The sequence below is a fragment of the Gopherus evgoodei genome, chromosome 3, assembly GCF_007399415.2.
Source record: "Gopherus evgoodei ecotype Sinaloan lineage chromosome 3, rGopEvg1_v1.p, whole genome shotgun sequence".
NCBI classification, from domain to species: domain Eukaryota; kingdom Metazoa; phylum Chordata; order Testudines; family Testudinidae; genus Gopherus; species Gopherus evgoodei.
The window spans coordinates 218,830,224-218,852,605 of record NC_044324.1 but is presented as its reverse complement, the minus strand read 5'-3'; the positions used below and the strand labels follow the sequence as shown (position 1 = coordinate 218,852,605).

Here is a 22,382-nt window from a genome sequence, read left to right as displayed (position 1 = left end):
AAGGGGCTGGGGAGGAGGCAGGGCCTAATATTAATAGAAATGTGTTTATGATTTTTAACGTGTTCAGTGAAAGCAGTTTTGTTCATATTTATATCTCCTACTTTCAGTGTTTGCAACTCAAAAACTGCAGCTCTGTGCTGGAAAATGAGCGCCACAAAGTGAATCTTCTTAGGGCTTGTCTACATCAGAAAGTTGCAGCGCTGGTGAGGGAGTTACAGCGCTGCAACTTTGAGAGTGTCCACATCTGCAGGGCATCACCAGCGCTGCAACTCCCTGTTTGCAGCGCTGGCCGTACTCCCGTTTTGTCTCGGGTGTAGAGGATCCAGCGCTGGTGATCCAGCGCTGGTAATGCAATGTAGACACTCACCAGCGCTTTTCTTGACCTCCGTGGAAGGAGGAAGCCTCTGGTAATCAAGCTGGTTTCCTTTCCCGGTTTGCTCTCTCGGTCCCGGAGCCAGCCAGCAAACCGCAGGGAAGGAGACCTGCTTGCTCGGGGTTCCGGGACCGAGAGAGCAAACCGGGAACGCCGCGGTTTGCTCTCTCGGTCCCGGAACCCCGAGCAAGCAGGTCTCCTTCCCCGCGGTTTGCTGGCTGGCTCTGGGACCGAGAGAGCAAACCGCGGCGTTCCCGGTTTGCTCTCTCGGTCCCGGAACCCCGAGCAAGCAGGTCTCCTTCCCCGCGGTTTGCTGGCTGGCTCCGGGACCGAGAGAGCAAACCGCGGCGAAGCTGGTTTCCTTTCCCGGTTTGCTCTCTCGGTCCCGGAACCCCCCTTGAAGCCGCCCAACAGCGCTGCAGTGTGGCCACATCTAACACCACTTGCAGCGCTGGTTGCTGTAAGTGTGGCCACTCTGCAGCGCTGGCCCTATACAGCTGTACTAATACAGCTGTAACAACCAGCGCTGCAAAATTTTAGATGTAGACTTGGCCTTAGTCGCTGACCTTGTTCAAGGTGCTCTGATTTCTAGTCCACCCAGTCCTTTCTGGTGGGCCAAAAATGAACAAAGATCCCAATGCAATAATGAACATGGTTTTCATCTACAGTGAGAGCTAAGTTTTAGTTTTTTAAAAGGGCTCATGACATTAACACTCAGTTATCCAGTAGGGCCATGATGAGATAATAAAACAAGGAAGAATTGGGTAGGCTAGAGATTCTACCCTTGCCTGTTAAGCTCTAATTCTGTAAGCGATCGAAACCAATGTGAGTGTGCCAGACTGTGTCTGGATGGAGTCACTTGTGGGACTGGGGTCTTAGCTACCTGGCTAATAACTATCTTAGAAAATCCACATTCAATACGTAAATAAAGAAAGCAAAAGGGAAGCTGTATAATTATTGCACTGGCTTAGGGTGTCAGGTGCTCACTCCCGAATGCTATTTTACATTAATAATTATATCTGAATATTTTACTATCCTATTCAAATTCCAAAAGCTCCATCCTAGGTGAAGCATTTCTTTCTACTACCTTCTTGTTGCCTCTGTACCATGGAACCCTACCGCAGTCTTCTCCCATTATGGGAAGTCAGGCCTGACTTTTGGAGTGTGCTGTGGGGAGAACACAGCCAGCCTGTTTTCCCTACAGTAAAGTGCAGCCTCTGGGCAGAATTGGGACCATGACTAAGCTATTTCAATACAAATAATAAATACATCTCTACCTCGATATAACGCTGTCCTCGGGAGCCAAAAAATCTTACCGCATTATAGGTGAAGCCGCGTCATATCGAACTTGCTTTGATCCACCGGAGTGCGCAGCCCCAACACCCCTGACCACTGCTTTACCGCGTTATATCCAAATTTGTGTTATATTGCGTCGTGTTATATCGAAGTAGAGGTGTAATATAAAAGGCAGTATTGCCTAGACCACAGCCTGAGACTCCAGAAACCTGGGTTCTAGTCCCATCTCTGCTACCAGCCCACAGGGTAACCCCGAGTAAGTCATTTCATGGCTCTTTGCCTCAGTTTACCTATCAGTAAAATAGCGGTAATGATACTGACCTCCTCATAGACTCTAGGACTGGAAGGGACCTCGAGAGGTCATCGAGTCCAGTCCCCTGCCCTCATGGCAGGACCAAATACTGTCTAGACCATCCCTAATAGACATTTATCTAACCTACTCTTAAATATCTCCAGAGATGGGGATTCCACAACTTCCCTAGGCAATCTATTCCAGTGTTTAACTACCCTGACAGTTAGGAACTTTATAAAGTGCTTTGAGATCTACTAATGAAATAATAATAATTCCTAGGTCTTCGCGTTGTAATAGGTAAGGTGCTCAACTAATTGGCTGGCAACGATCCATTTTCTCCCAAGGATAAAAAGCTGGTTGCATTTTTTTTATTTTCAAAATATTTTGTTGACATTAAAATAAAATAAAAAAATCCCCAAGAAAACCAACAAATTTCTAAATGTTTTTACCACTTTTTGAGCCACGTTAATCACAAGATCCTATAAACACATCTCGACAAACTCTCTCTAGATGGCTTTCATTCCAGCTCTGAAAAGAGAGACAAATTTGATACTGACATGCTAATTCTGGACTTCTTTTCCACATTTATTGCAGTTATAAAAATAGAGAGACAAGGTGAATGAGGTGATCTTTTCTTGGACCAGCTTCTGTTGGTGAGAGAGACAAGCTTTCGAGCTTACACAGAGCTCTTCTTCGGGGCTGGGAATGTACTCAGACTGTCATAGTTATAAAAACAGTCCTCTGAAAATAAACTCATTTCTCTGGGGTGAAATCAAAATAAAACCCCATGCTGTGTGGCCAGACTCCATCCTCAGAAGTGCCCTACCTGGCAGTCTGAACTCATTCCTGGAGCCAAGGCAGGAGTCTGGTGCACATTGTTCATTATTTGTTCTGCAGTGGCATTACACAACCATGTAACTAAGCGATGGTCCCTCAGGGCCACCTGGGGGAGGGGGTGTCAAGTGGGGCAATTTGCCCCAGACCCTGGACCCCACAGGAGCCCCCACGAAGAGTTTTTCAGGGCCCCTGGAGCAGGGTCTTTCACTCGCTCTGGGGGCCCCAGAAAACTGTTGTGAGGCCCAGGCCCCCGGAGCATCTTGCGCTCCAGGTCTTCGGCGGCAATTTGGCGGTGGGGGGTCCTTCCACCCCAGGACCCGCCACTGAAGTGCTGGGTCTTCGGTGGCAATTCAGCGGCGGGGACCCCCTGCCTCTGAAGACCTTCAGGCCCCCTGAATCCTCTGGGCGGCCCTGTGGTCCCTGACCAGGCCCTCCGACGGGGGGAAAACGGGGCATTTGCCCAGGAGCCCAGGCGATTTCAAAGGCCTAGCCCCAGAGAGGGATACAACAGAACAGTCCCTGAACTCAGAAGCCATCAGGGGCTGCATTTGTGCCTGACCTGTACAGAGAAGAGTGCTCCTTGAATCCTTCCCCAACTTGTCCATCTCAAAGAGCCGGCCCGAATCTGGCCCATAGTATGGTCTCTCTCACTCTCTAAGCATATTCTGTTCATTGGTAAACCTAGACTGCAAGCTTACTTAGATTGCATACTGCTTGGGGTGGTGGTTGTGATTCAGTTTTGTGTTCGTACAGCTCCCAGCACAAGAGGGTCCTGGTCTACTGCAACAGAAATAACACATAATAATATAGGCTCCTCCCTATGTTGAATTAAGATAAAATAACACACCCATTGCTGGAAAACAGTGCAGAAAAATAACTCCCAGAGCACTCCTATGCCCATTGTGTAGCATGATGACCTGGGAACTACCCTTACAGGGAACAGCTATGTCATAATTTCAAAACTGTTGCCGCATCAGTGCTGTAATTATCCAGGTTCGGTCATGACACCCCAGAGCCCAGATGGGCCATTAGCTGAAGAACCATCTTCCCTGAGATGTGAGGAGAGCTTCTTGCTCTGTGGCTGGATTAGCAGCCCTGTATGTTTTATGTAAGAATTCTCATTCAATTTACAATACAGCTGTTTGTTGAATTGCTTATGTGGGTCCTAAATAATGTCCCCATCCCTCATAACAAACAAAACCCGTCATATCAAAGAATCCTTTAGTCAAAGAGTTATGCTTGAAATGTCTCTCCAGTTTCTTTCCATTTAGCAACATTACAAACTGCTCCCCCAAGGACTGCTGCATAGTTAAAAAACAGTTCTGATTTCATCTAGGGCACTGAAGCGGCTGAGTCTCATGGATCTGCTATGAGCTACTCTATAACAATTCAGTAGGGGTTGCAATACACAGTCACACAGCAACATTATGAAGTTAATGGCATGATGCCCATTTATGCTAGCCAAAGATTTGATCCATTTATATTGGTCATTAATTTCTGGTTGCTTCAATTTCTCCACTGTCCTCTAAGTTCCTTTAAGGCCCCCATATCACTACCTCTAAGATGAAGCTGACCAAGTCCCCGAAGAAGGAAAAGATTAACCACTTTGCTTCCTGAATTCAACTTCATCAAGCATTATTAGCTTGTTATAGAGTGCAGCAGCACAGACTTACTGTAGCTAGGTATGCAAAGCATTTTATTGACTGAAGATCGGCATATTCCCCCCTCCACACACGTGCTGACCGCTCCTCGGCCACATCTGAGGATCTGGGTCATGCTTCTGTGGCCCAAGGAGTGTACAATGTAAATTACATGCTACGTGGGTTGATGTAGGGAAAAGTTATCAGGCAAAGGAGGGGGATGCTGACACACAACAACAGATTCCTAATGGAAAGCTGGCTCTTCAAAGTGATGTGCTTGGCACTGAGTAGAACTCAAGTAGTTACAATAATGAGCTGGAATAATGGTTGTTTCTAAATGCACATAGTCTCACTAAGAAAGAGTAATGAGGAAAAGGTGCTAGAAACCGGGACTAGTGCAATAAACTAAAATGCTGAAACTAAAGCAGCTTTTCCTAATTCGCAGCCCCACAGGGTCTATTATCCCACTGAGGCAATTGTACAATAATAAGGTAGACAGCATGACCAGAGAGGCTAGTTAAGCCCTGTGTCCATACTGGCTATTCCTAACAGCCACAATTGGAAAGGAAGGCTGAGTAGGGATGAGTTAGTTGGTTAATTCCTGAATTTGAAGCTCACCTGAACTGAAATTGGCATAGAAAAGCTGCCTTGTAAAGTTCAATTTACCTCACTGAACACAAGCCATGCGAAGAGGCATCTGAGACTTGTGTGCTACAACATCAAAACCAAAAGTCTCCTCTCCTTTTCTTCCGATGCAAATCGTCTGCTTTGGAAGATCTTTGAGAATATACAGCGAAAACGGCAACCGTTTCATTATTGGACAAATCTGGGAAAACTCATAATTTTGGCCATGTTTACCACACAATACTTTGTTCTTTAGCAGACACTGAATCAGTATACTTGGCCAAATTTAGAAAGCCTTGCAAAAAGCTAGTGGGGGATTTTCAAAAGCATTCAGTGTTGGATTAATTCTGCTCCCTTTTAGGGGACGGTCAAACTCTCCCTAACTTCAATGGAAGCAGAGTTAGGCCAAAGCTGAGCACTTTTTGAAAACCCATCCACTGATGTTTTACTTCCAAATTCTCACAAACTGGAAATAATAATTCACTTTGCTACAGTCCCTTTCATCTGAGGATTTCAAAGCGCTTTGGAAGGTAAAGGTCAGAATTGCTTCATGAACTAAATGTAAACAAGTAGCCTCAGGGCTGCCCTGCAAGTGGGCCCTCACTTCAGTTTTCCTTTTGGGTCCCCGCTACCTCCATACGAACTTATCTTCCAATCCATCAACAGAGTTTATTAACTAACACTTAGCACAAACAGTCCATAAGCAAAAGTCCCCAAACATAGTCCATATCCCCCAGGACTTGTATTCTTTAAAAATCCAGCTTCAGTCTCACCATCCCGGCATCTTTTGCCACCCTGGACTCTTCAATCGTCCTCTTCTGTCCCTCTGCTAGGAGTGCCACCCCAGCCCTTCCTTCTGGGGCACAACCCCGCTCTTACCAGCAGGAGCTCACACAGCCTTTCCGTTGGGAACCTGTCATGGTTCCTCTAGAGTCCAGCTCTCTGGCAAAGGGAAGTCAGCAGGGAACCCCCTCTGCTGCTTCTCTTTCCTTCAGCCCTCTGCTCTGACTCTCCGGCTTAGAGCCAGCAGGCATCTCCCTCTGCCGCTGCTGCTGCTCCTCTTGCCTTCAGCCCTCTGTCCCATGCTCTCTGGCTTGGGGATGCCAGCCAGAAAATCCCTCTTACTACTCCCCTGCTTTCAACCTCTCCCAGGAACCCCCTTCTCTCTCTCGGAGCTGACATTTCCTGGCTGACTCAGTCTGCTCTAACACTCTTTCTAACCAGGCCTCAGATAGCCCCTCCAGGCACTGCTCCACCCTCTTAATCGGCTGAGCCCCTGGATGGGGAAAGGAGAGCTGAGCCCAATTGCATTTAAGGGGCCAGCTACCCTGTTACAGTAAGTCTGGTTATACCTGCTCTCTTACAGATGAAAACACTTAAGCAAACAAAGGTTAAAGGTCTAACATTTAAGGTGCTTAGGTAACCCATGCGTTGCTTGGGTGTGGTGCTCCGTCCCATCTGGTGGCATCGAGACCACTTACAGAGAGATTAACAAGCCTGCTGCAGCCTTAGCAAAGGGTCACGTGGCTTTTATGCGGTAGAGGCTCATGCACTAAGGTTCAGAGGTCCCAGGTTTGATCCCGCCTGCCGACGATAGGGGTCTGTCGGTGTTACAAGTGGGGGCTCATCCGGGATTTTAACTGGAAAGTCTCTGAAGTTTGGGGTGCACTTCCTCAGCTAGGGGAAGTATGTAACCCACATACTGCTTGGGTATGGTGCTCTGTCCCGTCTAGTGGCGCTGAGACTGCGTAGAGAGAGATTAATGAGTCTGCTACAGCCTTCCCTAAGGGCCCTGTGGCTTTTAGCTCATGCATTTAGCTCCAGAGGTTCAATCCTGCCCACCAATGACTGGTGTCTGTCGGTGTTACGCTTAACTTCCATTGAAATCAACGGGAGTTAGGCCCCTAACACCTTTAAAAGAACAAGTAGAGCTCCACACTCCTAGGTCTGTAGTCATTAGACCACACACAGAATAATTTAGTGCTGCCAAGTCCCTCCTGAACTTCTGAAATGTATCCGGTGTGGGAAGGTGGAGGAGAGTTGAGACAGTTATAAGAAGTTTTTGGTTCTAAGTTATGTCTTTTAAAAAAAATATCTAAGGGGCTTCCAAAATATTTTCAATTTTTTCTGGACTTCCAAACTTCTTTTCATCAAACTTCTAGGTCATCGTGTTGCACAGTTAATCTCCATCTGTTTGAGTGTTGTTCACGGCAACCTGACTGAGAAAAATTCCTGCTGATTAAAAGAGAACACCTCCAGGGAACATTGCTCAATGCCCTGGGAAAGCTTTGGTAATTAATAACTGGCCTGAATCATATGGGTTTTCACAGTGCGAGTTACAATGGTGCCACTTAAACACTGAGCACATATAGCAAGTTTTAAACTGCATGTTCCTTCAGGGAATCCATCTACAGAACATGCCTGCTGCACGGCTTATCCATAACATTTTTCTAATAGCGAAAATATCCAGTTTCATCTTGAAAAAATGATAAAAGCTGGATTCCAAATTTTCTGGTGAAAACTCAAACTGCCTGCTCACTTTCTCCTACTGATCCAGGAATCGAATCCCCTTCTCCATCTGGTCTTTTGGAGTTAATTGACCCATTGCCTTGTATTGCCTGCACTACTGTTCATCACTTCCCATTTACAGACAGGTTCATACAGTGACATTTCAAAGACCACCTTAAAGAGTCTGAAAATATTTGACATTTCTGCTAACTCCAATACTCAGATATTTAATTACACAGAGTCAATCACCTGTCTAATTCAGACAGGCACTCAAATCTCACAACGTAGTTACTTTAAGTTCAGATGGATAACTCAGGAAACCATAGGAAGTCTGACACGCAAAAAGCATTCAAGAAATAATACCAAGAGTTGATGGCACTCCTTTTCAATGATGCCCAAAGCTTTATATGGGTGCATTTAAATACATATTACACCCCAAAAGCTACATTAAAAGAACATTAAGGTTGCAAAGCCAAGCACCCAAAAACTAGGAAATGTCAGAATTCAACTTGCCTGCGCAAGCTTAAATTTGTAGCCTCTGTGAGTATTGATTATAATACAGTCTTTAATTATGTGATCACATACTATTTTTCCCTTGGTCCTGTGGCACTGACCTGGAGCCATAGGCGCCGACTTCGTGGGTGCTCCGGGGCTGGAGCACCCATGGGGCAAAATTAGTGGGGGTTCTGCACCCACTGGCAGCCAAGCTCTCCTCCGACCTCAACTCACCTACTCCTCCGCCTCCTCCCCTGAGTGTGCTGTGTCCCCGCTCCTCTGCCTACCTCCTAGCACTTGTCGCCGCCAAACAGTTGTTTGGCAGTGTAGCAAGCTCTGGGAGGGAGTGGGGAGGAGTGGGAACGTTGCACACTCAGGGGAGGAGGCGGGGCCAGGGCAGAGATTTGGGGAAGGAGTCGGAATAGGGGCAGGGAGGGGGCAGAGTTGGGGCGGGGACTTTGGGGAATGGGTTGGAATGGGGGCAGGGCAGACTGGAGTTGCAGTGGGGTTGGGGGAAGAGGGGGGTCAACCACCCACTGGGATGAGCAGAAGTTGGCGCCTATGCCTGGAGCAATATATAGTAAAAGCTTTTTTAACCGGCATGCTGGGAGAACAGGGGGTGCTGGTACATTTTAAATGCCGTTAACTCTGAGGGAGGGGTTTGGAGTGCAGGGCAGAGGCATGGGAGGAGCTGCAGGGCACAGGCTCTGGGAGGGAGTTTGGGTCTGGGAGGGGGCTTGGGGCATGGGAGAGGTCTCAGGGTGCTGGATGGAGGGCACTCAGCTCCAGCGGCTCCCCATCCCTGCTGCTTCTGGTGGATGAAATCACAGAGCTGACCTATGTAAAGTATTTCCACCTCCCTTAATGATCTGAAACCTGTTTCATAAAGTCTGAATTTAATCTGTCTAGGTTTTTATAGTGCAGTCATCACCATCCTTCATGGGACAAAACAGAAGAAAATTCTGTCAAGACTATAGGGCCAGGTCCTTGGCTGGTATAAAACAGCCTAGCTCCATGGACTTTGACAGAGAGATGGCGATTACACCAGTTGAGGATCTGGCCCGATGGTGTTTTCCTCTCCACCCTTCGATTATAAGGTCTGATTGGATGAGAAAAACAAGACATTCTTTTAAATTATTATTTATTTAACTGGAGTGAGGTGCTGCCAGGCCATTGTGTTCTTGTTGCTGTGGGAAGAGACGTTTCTTCCCTTTTGATCTGAACGAGGTGAGATCTGGGCTCATTCATTTCTGGTGGAATTGCATTCCATAGGCAAGGTCTTACTGCTGATAAAGCCCTGTCCTCTCTGCCATAAACATTCCCAGTGTTTGCAGCTGTCGTCTAAGATGCCAATACAGCTGACATGCAGTTGCTTATAAGATGTTGTTTGTAAGATATTTTCATATCATTTGTTGCATTCCTTCTATAACTTCAGATTTATTTTAGCAACTAGGCTTCAATGCCCAGAATGTGGTTCTCAATATCTTTGTACATAATGGTGAGAAACACAAAAGCTATCTGCAACCAAACCTCAAAGACCTTACTGGCTACTAATTTGGTCATGTCACAGCTGGTGACAGAGAAGCCTCAATTAGCCTGCACTAAATGAAGGGAAAGTGGGGGAAGAATTTAAATTAAAAGTGAAAGCGGGGAAGAAGAGAAGGATGGAATATTTCTTTGGGTTATTGAGTTCAATGAGCACAAGCTCAAGCCCTAAAGTATGTCTTGCTTGCACCCTATTTCATTTTTTCTTTTTACATGATGCTGGGGAATGGTCTTCAGACCTGCTGCTCCTTTCACTAAAGTCAAGACTCAAAACTTCCAGGAAATGTAGCTTTTCCTCCCTTCTCCCTCATTTATTTCTGAACCAGCTACTTTGGCAGCAGTATTGCTTACCTGCAGGTCCCTTCCATGCTGTTGTTGGTGATCCCAAAGCTGTCTTCAGACCCCCAATTAAATAAAGCTCCCTTGTATTTTGCACACCCATATCTCCCCCAGGAACAGAAACTTCAGTCTGCATGAGCTGCTGACTTGCACTGGTATTTTGCTGGGATATAGGGAGAGCCAATGGAACGGAGAACCCCGTAGACCTCGTTAGCTGCTCTTACCTGTCCTGCGAAAAGGCCACACACACCGATTATACAAAGAATGTTGAATACGGCAGAGCCAACAATAGTTCCGACTCCTACGTCTCCTTTTGTGATAAAAACACCTGAAAAACAAGTTCAAGGCAAACAGAGTAAGTCAGAAAGAACAGGGATCCTACTCCAAAAAACTGCACCCCTTTGCTGTATACGCTACAACTTCGGAGTTCCAAACACCTCGGGAATGGAGGTTGTTTGTAACTCTGAAATATTCATAACTCTGAACAAAAGTTATGATGGGTCTTTCAAAAGTTTGCAACAACTGAATAATGACTTAATACAGCTTTGAAATTTTACTATGCAGAAGAAAATGCTTCTTTTAATCATCTTAATTTAAATGAAACAAACACAGGAACAGTTTCCTTACCTTGTCAAATCTTTTTTTTAAACTTTCCCATTATTTTTGTAATACACCTCTACTCTGATATAACGTGACCGAATATAACATGAATTCGGATATAGCGCAGTAAAGCAGCACTTGGGGTGAGGTGGGGGGGCGCTGTGCACTCCGGCGGATCAAAGCAAGTTCAATATAATGCAGTTTCACCTATAACACAGTAAGATTTTTTGGCTCCCGAGGACAGCGTTCTATCGGGGCAGAGGTGTAGTTTACGTTTCACACAGTACTGTACTATCTTTGCTTTTTTTGTTGTTGTTGTTGTCTCTGCTGCTGCCTGATTGCGTACTTCCAGTTCTAAATGCGGCATGCAATTGACCGGTCAGTATGTAACTCTGGTGTTCGTAACTCTGAGGTTCTACTGTACCTGGATCTTGCTGCAATAGGATAGCTCCCTCTTCTGCCCACCATGAGCTGAGTGCTGCTGTGAGGGAGTCCCTCCAATCCTCTGTTCTATATTGTGCTCATCAGGGTAGTATCTGAGCATCCTCCAGCAGTGCCTTAAGCAATATGGCTACACATCCTTCTCTTCTAAACTGAGCCTTCTGGCGGGATGAAGGGTAATTTTTTTAATCTCTCAACTAATCTCTCCCTATAAAGGTTTTGAATCCACAACTTCACAAGCCAGCAGCCTCCACTAGCCCTCACAGCATGCCCTTGTATGCATCACAGAGAGGGTCAGAAATTTCTTGTTCTTGGAGGAGGAGGAGAAGATGGTTGGACACACGGGAGAACTGCTTGCATAGATCTCCAGTGCACACAGCTACACCCCTGTGCTCCAGCCTCTCATCCAAAACAAGACCAAACATAACCCCCCCCCGATCTGCACTAAAATTTCTATCTACACTGTAATCGAACTATGTAGCCCCTCAACACAGTTAAAAACATGGTTCTATCTTGCAGTGTAGATGGGACTGATCCATTCTCAAACTGTATTTAGTCCTCTGTAATAGACACAAAGCATGGCCATTGTGTGTGTAGATGCACTTCAGTGGCGTGTTAATCTATTCACGGTGCACAGAGCCTGGATTATGCTGGGTGACGCACATTGTACATAAGAACAGAAATTCAGGAGTTTGCTTTCATCCACATCAGGAGATTTATACATATAGCTCCTAGACTTAAGGATTTATCACAATTAATCTTCCATGTGTCCATGAGAGAACAGGTTAAGACTTATTACAACTCTTTTGGCAATTAAAGCTGTACTTAGTGCCTTTAAAACCTGTTTAAAGAAGAAGTGGCTGGTTAGTTACCTATAACCGACGTAAACAACTCAGGAGCGGAGCTTCCAGCTGCCATGAAAGTTGCCCCAGCCACATCTTCACTAAGATGCAAGCGCTACAGAGAAACAAAATGAAGTCCATGATTATAACACTGGCACATAGGAAGAAATTCAACTGAAAAAGTTAAGTTGTCTGTCTGAGCAGGAAATTGCTTATATGCTTAAATGGAAAGAAGGGACAAACCAACAAGACAGAGAAGCATTTGTTACCATGGGGAAATATTGCATTCTCAATCTAATAAAGCAAGATGGTTGTGCCCTCTGATTTCAATTTACAGAGGGCTAGATTGTTCCTTTGAGCACTGCTCCCCCCCAGGAGACATGACAACACCCCTCTGAGTCATGATTCCTTTCCTGTCTCCATGCACACGTTGTCTCACCTACTCTGGCCAGTACATGGTGGGGACTGGAGGGATGGAGCCAAGTTCTTGCCCATGTGCTCTGGGGAGTATGTAAGGGTGTGAGTGCCCCAGACTCAAGGTGCTAACTTGGCTGTATGGGATTTACCCAGAACTGCTAACACAGTGGTCCCCAACCTTTTTGTGGCCAGTAGCACATTCATGTTTACAGAAGAGTGTGGTGGGTGAAAGCTATTACTCACATACAGGGCCGGCTCCAGGGGCAGCACATGCTACGGGGCGGCATTCTGTCCATCTGCAGAGTCAGAGTGGGTTTTTTTTTTGTTTTTTTTGTTTTTGTTTTTTGGCGCCAGTTCTGGGCAGTGCAGAGGGAAGCTGGAGAGAAGCCGGGAGGACAGAGAACACAGGTGCCCGCAGCATGCAGCCTCGGAGTACCCTGTCCCCAGTGGGCGTGCGGCCCGGCTTCTCTCCCCTGCTGGGCAGTAGGTGGGCCTCGCGCCTGCCAGGGACAGAGAACACTGGCACCCGCAGCCCCGGAGTTCTCTGTCCCCAGCAGGCATGGGGCCGCGACTTCTCTCCAGCTTAAGCCGTGACCCCGCGCCTGCCAGGGACCGAGAACACTGGTGCCCGCAGTCTGCAGCCCCGGAGAAGCCAGAGAGAAGCCACAGCCCTGTGCCTGCCAGGGATCGAGAACACCGGCCCCTGCAGCCTGCAGCCCTGGAGTTCTCTGTCCCCGGCAGGCATGGGTCTGCGGCTTCCCTCCCCTGCTGGGCACTAGGTGGGTGCACATAAATGCCCTGGCGGGCGCCATTGCACCCACCCATACCACATTGGGGACCACTGCGCTAACATAATCTCCACTGATAATCAAGGACTGGCATTCTCTTAAAATACCCATACTTAACAAATTTGTTTTAGCTGCAAGAAACCCAAAAGCCCACTTCTAGCCGTCACAGCCCTAGACATATGGGGGCTGTTCTTATTTAAAACACTATTTGCTGAGAGGAAAAGCACTCACTACTGTATATAGATTTCATTGGTATAAATCTTTTCCAAATATCGGCTCAGTTAACGATTTACTCTCTGCTTTGTGCAGTCCCACCATTCCATCGGTACAAGCTACAGTTCAGTAAATGGGACCAAAGTACTGAAGCTAACAGGCCCAGCCAGCAACAGCCATTGTTTTATGCAAAGAACCTAGAAAGCAACCCCCCTCTAGCATGGCTGCAAACTGCTATCTTGTTTCTACACAAAACAGACCCAAACACGTAAGCTGCAGCGCCTGGGTATGGGTCATCAGTGGAAGGAGGGGCAATGGAATGTGAAGGAAAAGCTTTCCAGACAGCACTCGTCATTTAAAAGAACAAAGAGCAAGCAAGCAGACAAGTAATCTAAACACTTCCTCTATCTTCCATTAATTCCCGCTGAAACCTGAAAAAAACCTGAAAAAAATCCCAAAGCGCCTTGTACTTTTACCACAAGAATCTCTGAGGGTTCTTCATAAATATTTACTCAGAAAACTATATATATGCAAAGATAAGGTAGAGAGTTAATTCATTCTGCAAAAATGCAGAACAAGCAATCGAATCCTCAATTAACAGTGTGATCACAGCTTCATTTTCTCACAAGGACGCCAGATACCCTTAACTCTGCCCTCCTCACATGCAAATTATACAGTCTTTCAAATATGTCATAGGGGAGCAATGGAAGAAGAGGTGTGTGGGCAAAGTCTGGCCTCCATGGGAATGTTATATAAAAGTGTTTTATTGTTATAATAACGTGTGACAAATTGATTAACCAAAAGCTTTTCTGAAAGTGATCGAACCAGGACTGAAAATATTGTGAAAGACATATCTAGGAACAAAGGCAGATCTCCCAAAGAGCTAGTTTCTTCTACACCAGGCTCAGTGGAAACACAGATACACTCATCATATAACATACAACCTGCGCCCCACTGATGCCTTCAAAGGAGAGATAATCAGTCAATGGATATGCTTGAGTTCGTACTTCCTAAAGACAGATTATAATAACAGTGGCTTCCCTAGGACAGAAATCTGAGGCAATGCATTCAAATGGCCACGACAAGCTGGGTAGTCCAAAGATGTGGAAAAGGAAGTAAAAATCTATTCCATGGTGCTATCAGTTGGAGCCTGCATATGCTATTATAACCCTAATATTAATACACTTCCAAAGCTGATTGAACTAAAATGGAAAAAACCATTCTTATCTGGAATAAGCATGTCCGCATGAGGAGCTATTGTGGAATGTCAATTTCCAAGTTTATACAAGCCCTTAGGCCAGGGGTGGGCAAACTACATCCTGCGGGCCACATCCAGCCCGCGGGACCATCCTTCTGGCCCCCAAGCTCCTGGCCCGGGAGACTAGTCCCCAACCCCTCCCTCGCTGTTCCCCCTCGCTCACAGCCTCAGCTCGCTCACTCTGCCACCGGCACAATGCTCTGGGTGCTGCATGCTCTGGGCAGTGAGCCTCCTGGCCTGACCCGGTGCTCTGAGCTGCATGGTGGTGGGGGCGGCAACAGCGGCAGTGTGGCTGTAGCATGGCCAGTGACTGGTGCTCCAGGCTGTGTGGTAAGGGGGCAAGGAGCAGGGGGGACGGTTGGATAGAGGACAGGGGAGTCAGGGGTGGGGGTGTGGATGGTGGTCGAGGGGGAAACAGGGGGTTGAATGGGGGCAGAGGTCCTGGGGAGGGCAGTCAGAAAGGAGGGGAGGTTGGATGGGGTGGCAGGGGGAAGTCAGTGGCAAGGGTTCCGGGGCCAGTCAAGGGCCAGGGAGAAGGGGTGGTTGGATGGGGCAGGGGTCCTGGGGAGGCTGTCAGGAATGAGAGGAGGGGTTGGATAGGGTGATGGGGGTCGGGGGCAGTCAGGGGACAGGGAGCAGGGATGTGTGGATGGAGCAGGGGTTCCAGAGAGGCTATTAGGGAACAGGGGGGTTGGATGGGGCAGGAGTCCCGGGGGGGCAGATAGGAGGTGGGGGCCCGGCCACGACCCCCTCCCCTAACAGGCCCTCCATACAATTTACGAAAGCCGATGCGGCCCTCAGGCCAAAAAGTTTGCCCGCCCCTGCCATAGGCAAAAGGACTTCCCTAATGTGATTGAATGACAGCGCGACCTCTTTCCAATAACAAAGTTTTGCAAGTTAACAAGTGAGAGAAGCTATTAAATGTATAAAAAGCATACCACATCACCCGATAGGGTTGCATATCTGTCACCTTTAGTGACACTGAATAATCCCTGGCTCTCAAAGCTGTCCTATTGATTTCAGTAGGACTTCTTGTGGAGCAGACGATTACTTTGTGCGAGGAAGGGCAGCAGAATCCAGCACCAGATGTTATCCGAAAGTCTGATCAAACTATTTCCCCTTTAGTCTGAAAAAGGCAGAGAAGGGCGCCAGGAGAAAAGGCAGTGGAGACCCTTCTCAAGTTAGCTGGACCTCTTTCCCATGAACATTGGAATGCTAACACTGAAGGCTATGTCCATGCAAGTTGGAAGTTTTAAAGACAAGCCATTTCATATTAAGACCAAAAAAAAAAAAAAGTTGGAGCAACTCTGAAAAGAGGAACATGTATTTCTTTCATTGTCACAGAACTCTAGAGCAGCTTGATGTAATTGGAAAGAAAGGACTTTGTGTCCCAAAAAGGTCACCTTTGGGCTGAGAATAAATATATTGAAAAAAAAAAACCCTCATGTTTTTGAGAGAGTTAAGGCATCTTTGGATAATCATGGTTAACATGTATTGTTAACCTATATCACATTGCTATGGTCTGCAGTATGATCACATTTATATAATACTTGTTAAACCACACTCCCTCTTCTCTGCACCACAACTATATCTCTGGCACAGATCAGTTGCCCAATCACCCCTTTGATCATCCAAACGGTTTTTGCTGAGACGAGGCTGTGTTGTATTCCGATGAACCAGAAACACCAGTATAGTTTATGAGTCAGCTTCCATCAAAGCTGTCAGATAGAAATGATTCTGCAACTAACCTCCCACACCTCCTCCCCCAGCTCAGAAGCAGCTCCGTTTTCAGGAAGATGGATAATTGTGGTTCTACCATCAGGGGAGATCTGCAGGAGTCCTTCCCAATTGACAAAGATCTCCAAGTGGCAAAACCAATCTGTATTTCCTACCTGCAACACAGATTTCGTTGCATGGAATTGGCTTTGGGAAAGACTTGAAGACACTTCAAACACACGGCCCACACTCAACAGATAATTATCTTTCTGTGTTTATTCAGGCTGGGCAGTGCTCCTTATCTTTTAAAATTTCATCCTGCTGGCCTGAGCCAAATGGGGACAGCTCACTTTGCAATTTCTTGAAATGTGTGAGAGCAGCTTTCCCTGCTGCTGTACAATTTAAAATAGAATTAGAATCTTGAAGGGAGGTCTGAAATCTAAATAAGGGATCAGAGCCTCAGCTAATGTAAATCAACCATAGCTCCTAATTTATATCAGCCGAGGATCTGGCCCAGTGTTTTAAACTGAAGTCTGCTCTGTGACATGCACTCAGCAGAATTTTTACCATTCATTATTATTGTTATTATACATTCATATTGCAGCAGCATGTACAGGCCAGCGAGCTAAGGGCTCCCAATTCTAGGTGCTGTAAAATGTAGAAAATGAAAGGCCCTGCCCCAAAGATCTCACAGTTTACAAGACAGCAGGTGGGTGATGCAGAGAAGCTGGCTGGGGTGGGGACTGAGGCAGCAAAAGTAATAGGACGCATGCAATTCTTAGCCAAGCAGGAGGAGCACAGATATCCCTCCATCTGCCCAGTGACTGCACATATAAGGAGACTGCTGCATATCTGTTGAATTTTGAATCCAAACCAAGACTTTGTTGTAATCAATGTCAGGGCAGTAGAATCCACATTTGTGGCGTGTGTGGTCCAAAATAGTCGTCTTTTAGCCCCTTTGGGTGACCTGTTTGCCCCAATGTGATGCAGAGCGGGTTTAAAACATCATTTGAAACTTGGAAGTATCCAGTGGATCAACATTTTCATGTCAAAGTAGAGACACATCTTAATTTCTCTCATCCCCCCCCTCCAAAGAATTGGCCAGTGAAGCTGATGGGATGATTTACTGGAAGTTTATCAGAATTTAGAGTGCACAAGTTTGAGAAGCTGGAAGAACTGTAATTCTGCAAAATTTAAAACTTAGTTTTTACTGGGAAAATGTCTATTTTAATGTAATCCAGGCTCAAACAGACATTTTTCATCAGAAGGCTAAAAATATGCAATTGTTGGCGATCTTCGTCTGAATTACAGTACGCTAGATTGTATTTTTAGAACTGTATTACTCTCATTTTTATTTCAGTAGCACTGAGAGGTCCCAGCCAAAATTGGGAATTCATTTTGCAAGATGTTGAACAAATATGCACTATGAGACAGTCCCTGCCTTGAAGAGCTTGTGAATTAAATAGATAAGACAACAAAATATTGGGAGAGAAGAAACGCCAACAACCTGTGGGGCACAGAAAGGCTAAGTGATTTGCCCAAAGTCTCATACAAGAAGTTTGTTACAGAGCCAGGAACTGAACTTCTGAATCCCAGATGAGCAACTTAACCACAAGACCATTACCAGGTTTTTAACCATATAGTATTTACGCTTCTTCTATTGTAGAGGGCCTCTAACTATTTGCTAAAGAGAGGAGTGCTCTGCAGATATAACTGTTCTTATTGTTATTGAAGTGGCAATCACAAGCTTTGTAAGGGTACCCTACAAACATTATTTGTTCAGTAAGAAATGCACACGCAGGCTCCCATAACAGAAACACACAAAGCCAAACCACTCATTTACATGATATTATAATCCAACGTAAACAAATATCTGTTTTCTTACCCATTATATTAAAAAAAACCCACCAAGGAGATACTATAATATAATGCTATCTACTATGGACACATCTTGAGGTTTTCAAGGGAAATTGCTACTCAAGTGACAAGCAGGTCCAAGAAACATCTACAGATACTTACTTCACTAATCTTTTCCAATGAAGGGACAAAGAAATCATCACAGACAATTGCCAAAGCGTAGAACATATACATGGCCTGAAAGAGAAAACATAATATTGAGTTTAGAAGATGCAGGGAAAGATGCAGATTGCAAAGTCCCACTTGAGCTTGGGTTTTTTAATTCTATTGCTAGAGCAATTTATGGGCCATCTTAGTAGTTAATGGAAGGATCATGAAGTATTTATCCAAAACTTCTTACAAGTTTTCAAGTGCCACAGTCACTTAGCATCAGACAATGACAGATGATTTTTTAAAGTTCTCTAGATGTTGCTGAAACACATTCAATATCTCCTTTATCCCCCTTTTCCATAAATCAGGGATCTTTTTTTATTTTTTTTTTAAAGTATGAGTGTGTCCCATGAAAATCTGAACTCTTCAGAAGGGGTTTTCAATTGCTAGTGCTTCAATGCAGAGCGAAGAAGTGTCTTTGTGCTTAGACTCCCTGGAATGATACCTAGAATTCTAATCCTAGGATTTTATTTAATCCAAAGTAATGCTAGTCTTAGAAAGAACTCCTTTCCCTTCCCGCTCCCCTCCAAATGAGTGGCTGGAAAAGATGTAAATTCATCATTTTAATGTTAACTAATCATAGGGCCCACTCTGCCTCCTCAGGGTCTGAACTGATTTGGGAGGAGACAGAGCCATGCGACACAGGAGCAGATCCCCAGCTGGTTTAAATCATTCTGTGGAGCTATTTCAATCTGCAACAGCTAAGGATCTGGCTTATTATGCTTTTGCAAAGCCTTATGCACCCAGTGGGGCTGAGGTCAGAGCAGTGAGATGCTGGACTCCCTTGGTGACGGGTTAGCCAGGGCTACTCCCAGCACGGAATGGGGAGGCACAAGAGGCAGAGTCCTCTCTCCAAATCTGGCTAGTGTGCTCCTCCTTGTGCTCTGGGTGCCTGCAGTCGAATTATGGCTGCTCTTTCCCCGTCCAGTGCATTCATGTAGGGTCTGCAATAATTTGGCTCTACCGGTTTTATGGAAAATGAGGTAGATGCTGTATTTATAAGCCTGGCATCCCCAACAGAGATTTGGAAATGGTCTGTCTCAATCAGCTGCCATGGAACAGCCCCAGGGTGTATTGGGATACTACATTTCTCTCCTGGATCCCATTCGAGCAGACTACAGTATCGGTGAGTTTCACAGGGAGTACTCTGGGAGATCTTTAGGTGTTCCAATAAATAATACTGTAAAGATCACAGTCTTGCATGGGGTTACTGTCATTAACGATGGTATTAGGGTGGATTCGAAAATGAAATTGTGTATATCGTTCACTGGAGTAGCAAAATGAACCATTAGCGTTAGGATAACATTGCACTGCTTCAGGGCTGGTTTACAGTACCACAGCAGCCCTTGTCATCTGCGGTTCCACCCTGCCAAGCGTTTATGGCCCCTGTCTCACTTGATTAAGCAAATCACCCCCACCTTAAAAACTCTCTTTCTGCAATTTTACTTTTTTTTTAAAAAATGCATAGCCTGTCAGAGAGAGTAAAATTGACTGGGCATGTCTGAAAGTGAACAGCACAGATCCCCAGAAATAAGAGTTTTTTACAGTTGGGCCCATGGAGCGCACCACTGTCTCCAAAATTCCCTTCTCTTTACATTTCTACTGAAGGCATTGCAACCTCAGTGGCCTTTCTAACCTTGGAGTGAGACTGAACTGTTTTAAAGTTCAAAGCAGGCTACACATTTTGCGCTGCCTGTCACATCCCTCGATAGCATTATTTTTACAAGCTGCGCAGGGAAAAAAAGACTGGTTTGAACTCCTAAAAAGAAGCTGTAGCAAGCTCTGGGCCCTGCGGTGATACATTGTGTTGTGATGCAGACTGATTTCTGGACAGGACTGCCGATGGTGCCTTGCAGAGAGCTAGTGATGACTCGGCATGGTGAAGAGGTAAAGAAGCATAGGCTCTGATCATACAAACTCTTATGCATCAAGGGCCTGATCCTGCATCAGGGACATTAATGGCAAAATTCCCATTGACTTCAGTGGTGCAGAATTCTGGCCCAGTGGAATTACTCATGTGCTTAAAGTTAAGCACAACCTTGTTTGCACGATCAGGGCCGTAGGCGCCACAGAAGGAGCAGGGAATGTGCAACGGTACACACTGTTCTCAGAGCAGCTTTTCTACCGGTGTGAGCACCTAGGAACAGGTGGTCATGATCATAGCTCTCCACTGCTATTTAAAAAAAACACCACCCCCACCATCACACAAAGGGCACGTCTACACAGCAAAGACAAACCCACAGCTGGCTTGTGCCAGATGACTCAGCCTTGTGGGGCTTGGATTGCAAGGCTGTTTCACTGCTGTGTGGACTTCTGTATTCGGGCTGGTGCTCAGGCTGAGACCCCAGCCTGAGCCTGGAAGTCTACACAGCAATGAAATTGCCCTGTAGGCCGAGCTCCATGACCCTGAGACAGCTGGCACAGCCATGGGTTTTTCTTTGCTTTGTAGACGTACCCCAAACCACAAATGTGCCATCACACAGCATATCAATGATCCCCAAAAGCGGTAGGAAATGAGTATGGACAGTGATGCGTTCGGCTGCCCATATTTATATACAGTAGAACCTCAGAGTTAGGAACACCGGAGTTACGAACTGACCAGTCAACCACACACCTCATTTGGAATCGGAAGTACAAATCAGGCAGCAGCAGAGACAAAAGAAAGCAAATATAGTACAGTACTGTGTTAAACGTAAACTACTAAAAAAAATAAAGGGAAAGCAGTATTTTTCTTCTGCTTGGTAAAATTTCAAAGCTGTACGAAGTCAATGTTCAGTTGTAAACTTTTGAACAAACAACCATGATGCTTTGTTCAGAGTTACGAACATTTCAGAATTACGAACACCCTCCATTACTGAGGTGTTCGTAACTCTGAGGTTCTACTGTATATGAAGGATCGTTAATTGCATTCCTTAATTTATCTGAATTGTGCAACTTCAGCACTACAGCTGTTTGTGGCACTTTTATTCAGCATTAGCTGCAATAGACTAATTTCCCATATGCCCCTTTACTGAATTTATACCTCCCAGGGTTTCTTTGTGGGTTTTTGATGGTTGTTTATAAGGTGGTTTTGGAGAAGTGGACTAGAGACTTCTGGGAATCAGTCTGGAATTCTGATGGAATTATGTTTGAATAAAGTCAATTATTTGTCCTCATTTGGCGTCATTCTCTGTTGCAAGTTAAATGATCACACACAATCATATTTATTTTCTGGTCATCTTTTTCCATTACAAACCGTACGACCCAGTAACCACACAGCTTGATAACTGTTTGGAGGCTAAACTAGGCCTTTCCAACTCCCTCACCCTGCTGACATGATCTAACCACTATTCCCATCTCCCTGTTCTCTCCTTGGCTTTTTTCAGCCAGCAGCCTTTTCTATAAAGAGAAACTGCTGATCGTAAAATAAAATGTACACAGGAAAGAATCCCCATATTTGACTGGAAAAAAGGGCTCCTGTCTTCCCCTGCTCCCCAATAAAGTGGAGTGGGCCTCTTCCCCTTCCCCTACAGCAAAATCAGTAGGGGCACTTGGAATGCTTGGCTGCCCCTCCCTTCCTGAGCAAGGGGGCAGGCCTCGGTGCCACTGTGCTCCTCAGCTCCCTACTTCACTTCTGGCAAAGCAGAACTGGGGCCTAGGCTGCTTGGTTTAGTTTCCCTTTCCCATCCTGAAGAAGACAGCAGTGATGCCATGGGCTTCTGCTCCCATGGGTTGCTCACGTGGCCTCCCCGCCCTGTGAATGTTCCCAGAATGTTCGCTTTATGCTGCTACTGAAGGGACAAGAGATTGCCATTTCAGAGTGTGTAATACCACGTGCCATGCACTGGGCCTTTAACACGGCTGTGGCACTGCTTCCCTGGGGATGGTGGATGCCAGTGTTCTCACAGCACCAGTGTACCATCCCTCCACAGTAAGCAATTAGCTACAGGTGTGTTATTTTTCAAGGGATTTAACACAAGCACAGTAGAGGAATGAGGACTCAGCAGAGAACAAATGCATGGGCTCCCTGGCCTCCAACTGCACCAGCTATGCTCAGGACTGGAAGCTCTGAAGCCAGAGATGGTTCAAGGGAATCAGGCCACCTGGTACCC

General features: G+C 45.9%; 1 protein-coding gene across 2 annotated transcripts in view; it reads right to left on the bottom strand.

Moving 5' to 3' along the window:
- SLC24A3 (solute carrier family 24 member 3) overlaps window positions 1-22,382 on the bottom strand; it is a 355,771-nt gene that overhangs the window by 81,885 nt on the left and 251,504 nt on the right. For both annotated transcript variants that reach the window (XM_030558108.1, XM_030558109.1), the window contains exons 4-6: window positions 18,244-18,318; window positions 11,863-11,947; window positions 10,174-10,277 (exon numbers count right to left, since the gene is read on the bottom strand). In XM_030558108.1, the coding sequence (XP_030413968.1) occupies window positions 10,174-10,277; window positions 11,863-11,947; window positions 18,244-18,318 (264 nt within the window). The remainder of the gene's footprint in view (window positions 1-10,173; window positions 10,278-11,862; window positions 11,948-18,243; window positions 18,319-22,382) is intronic.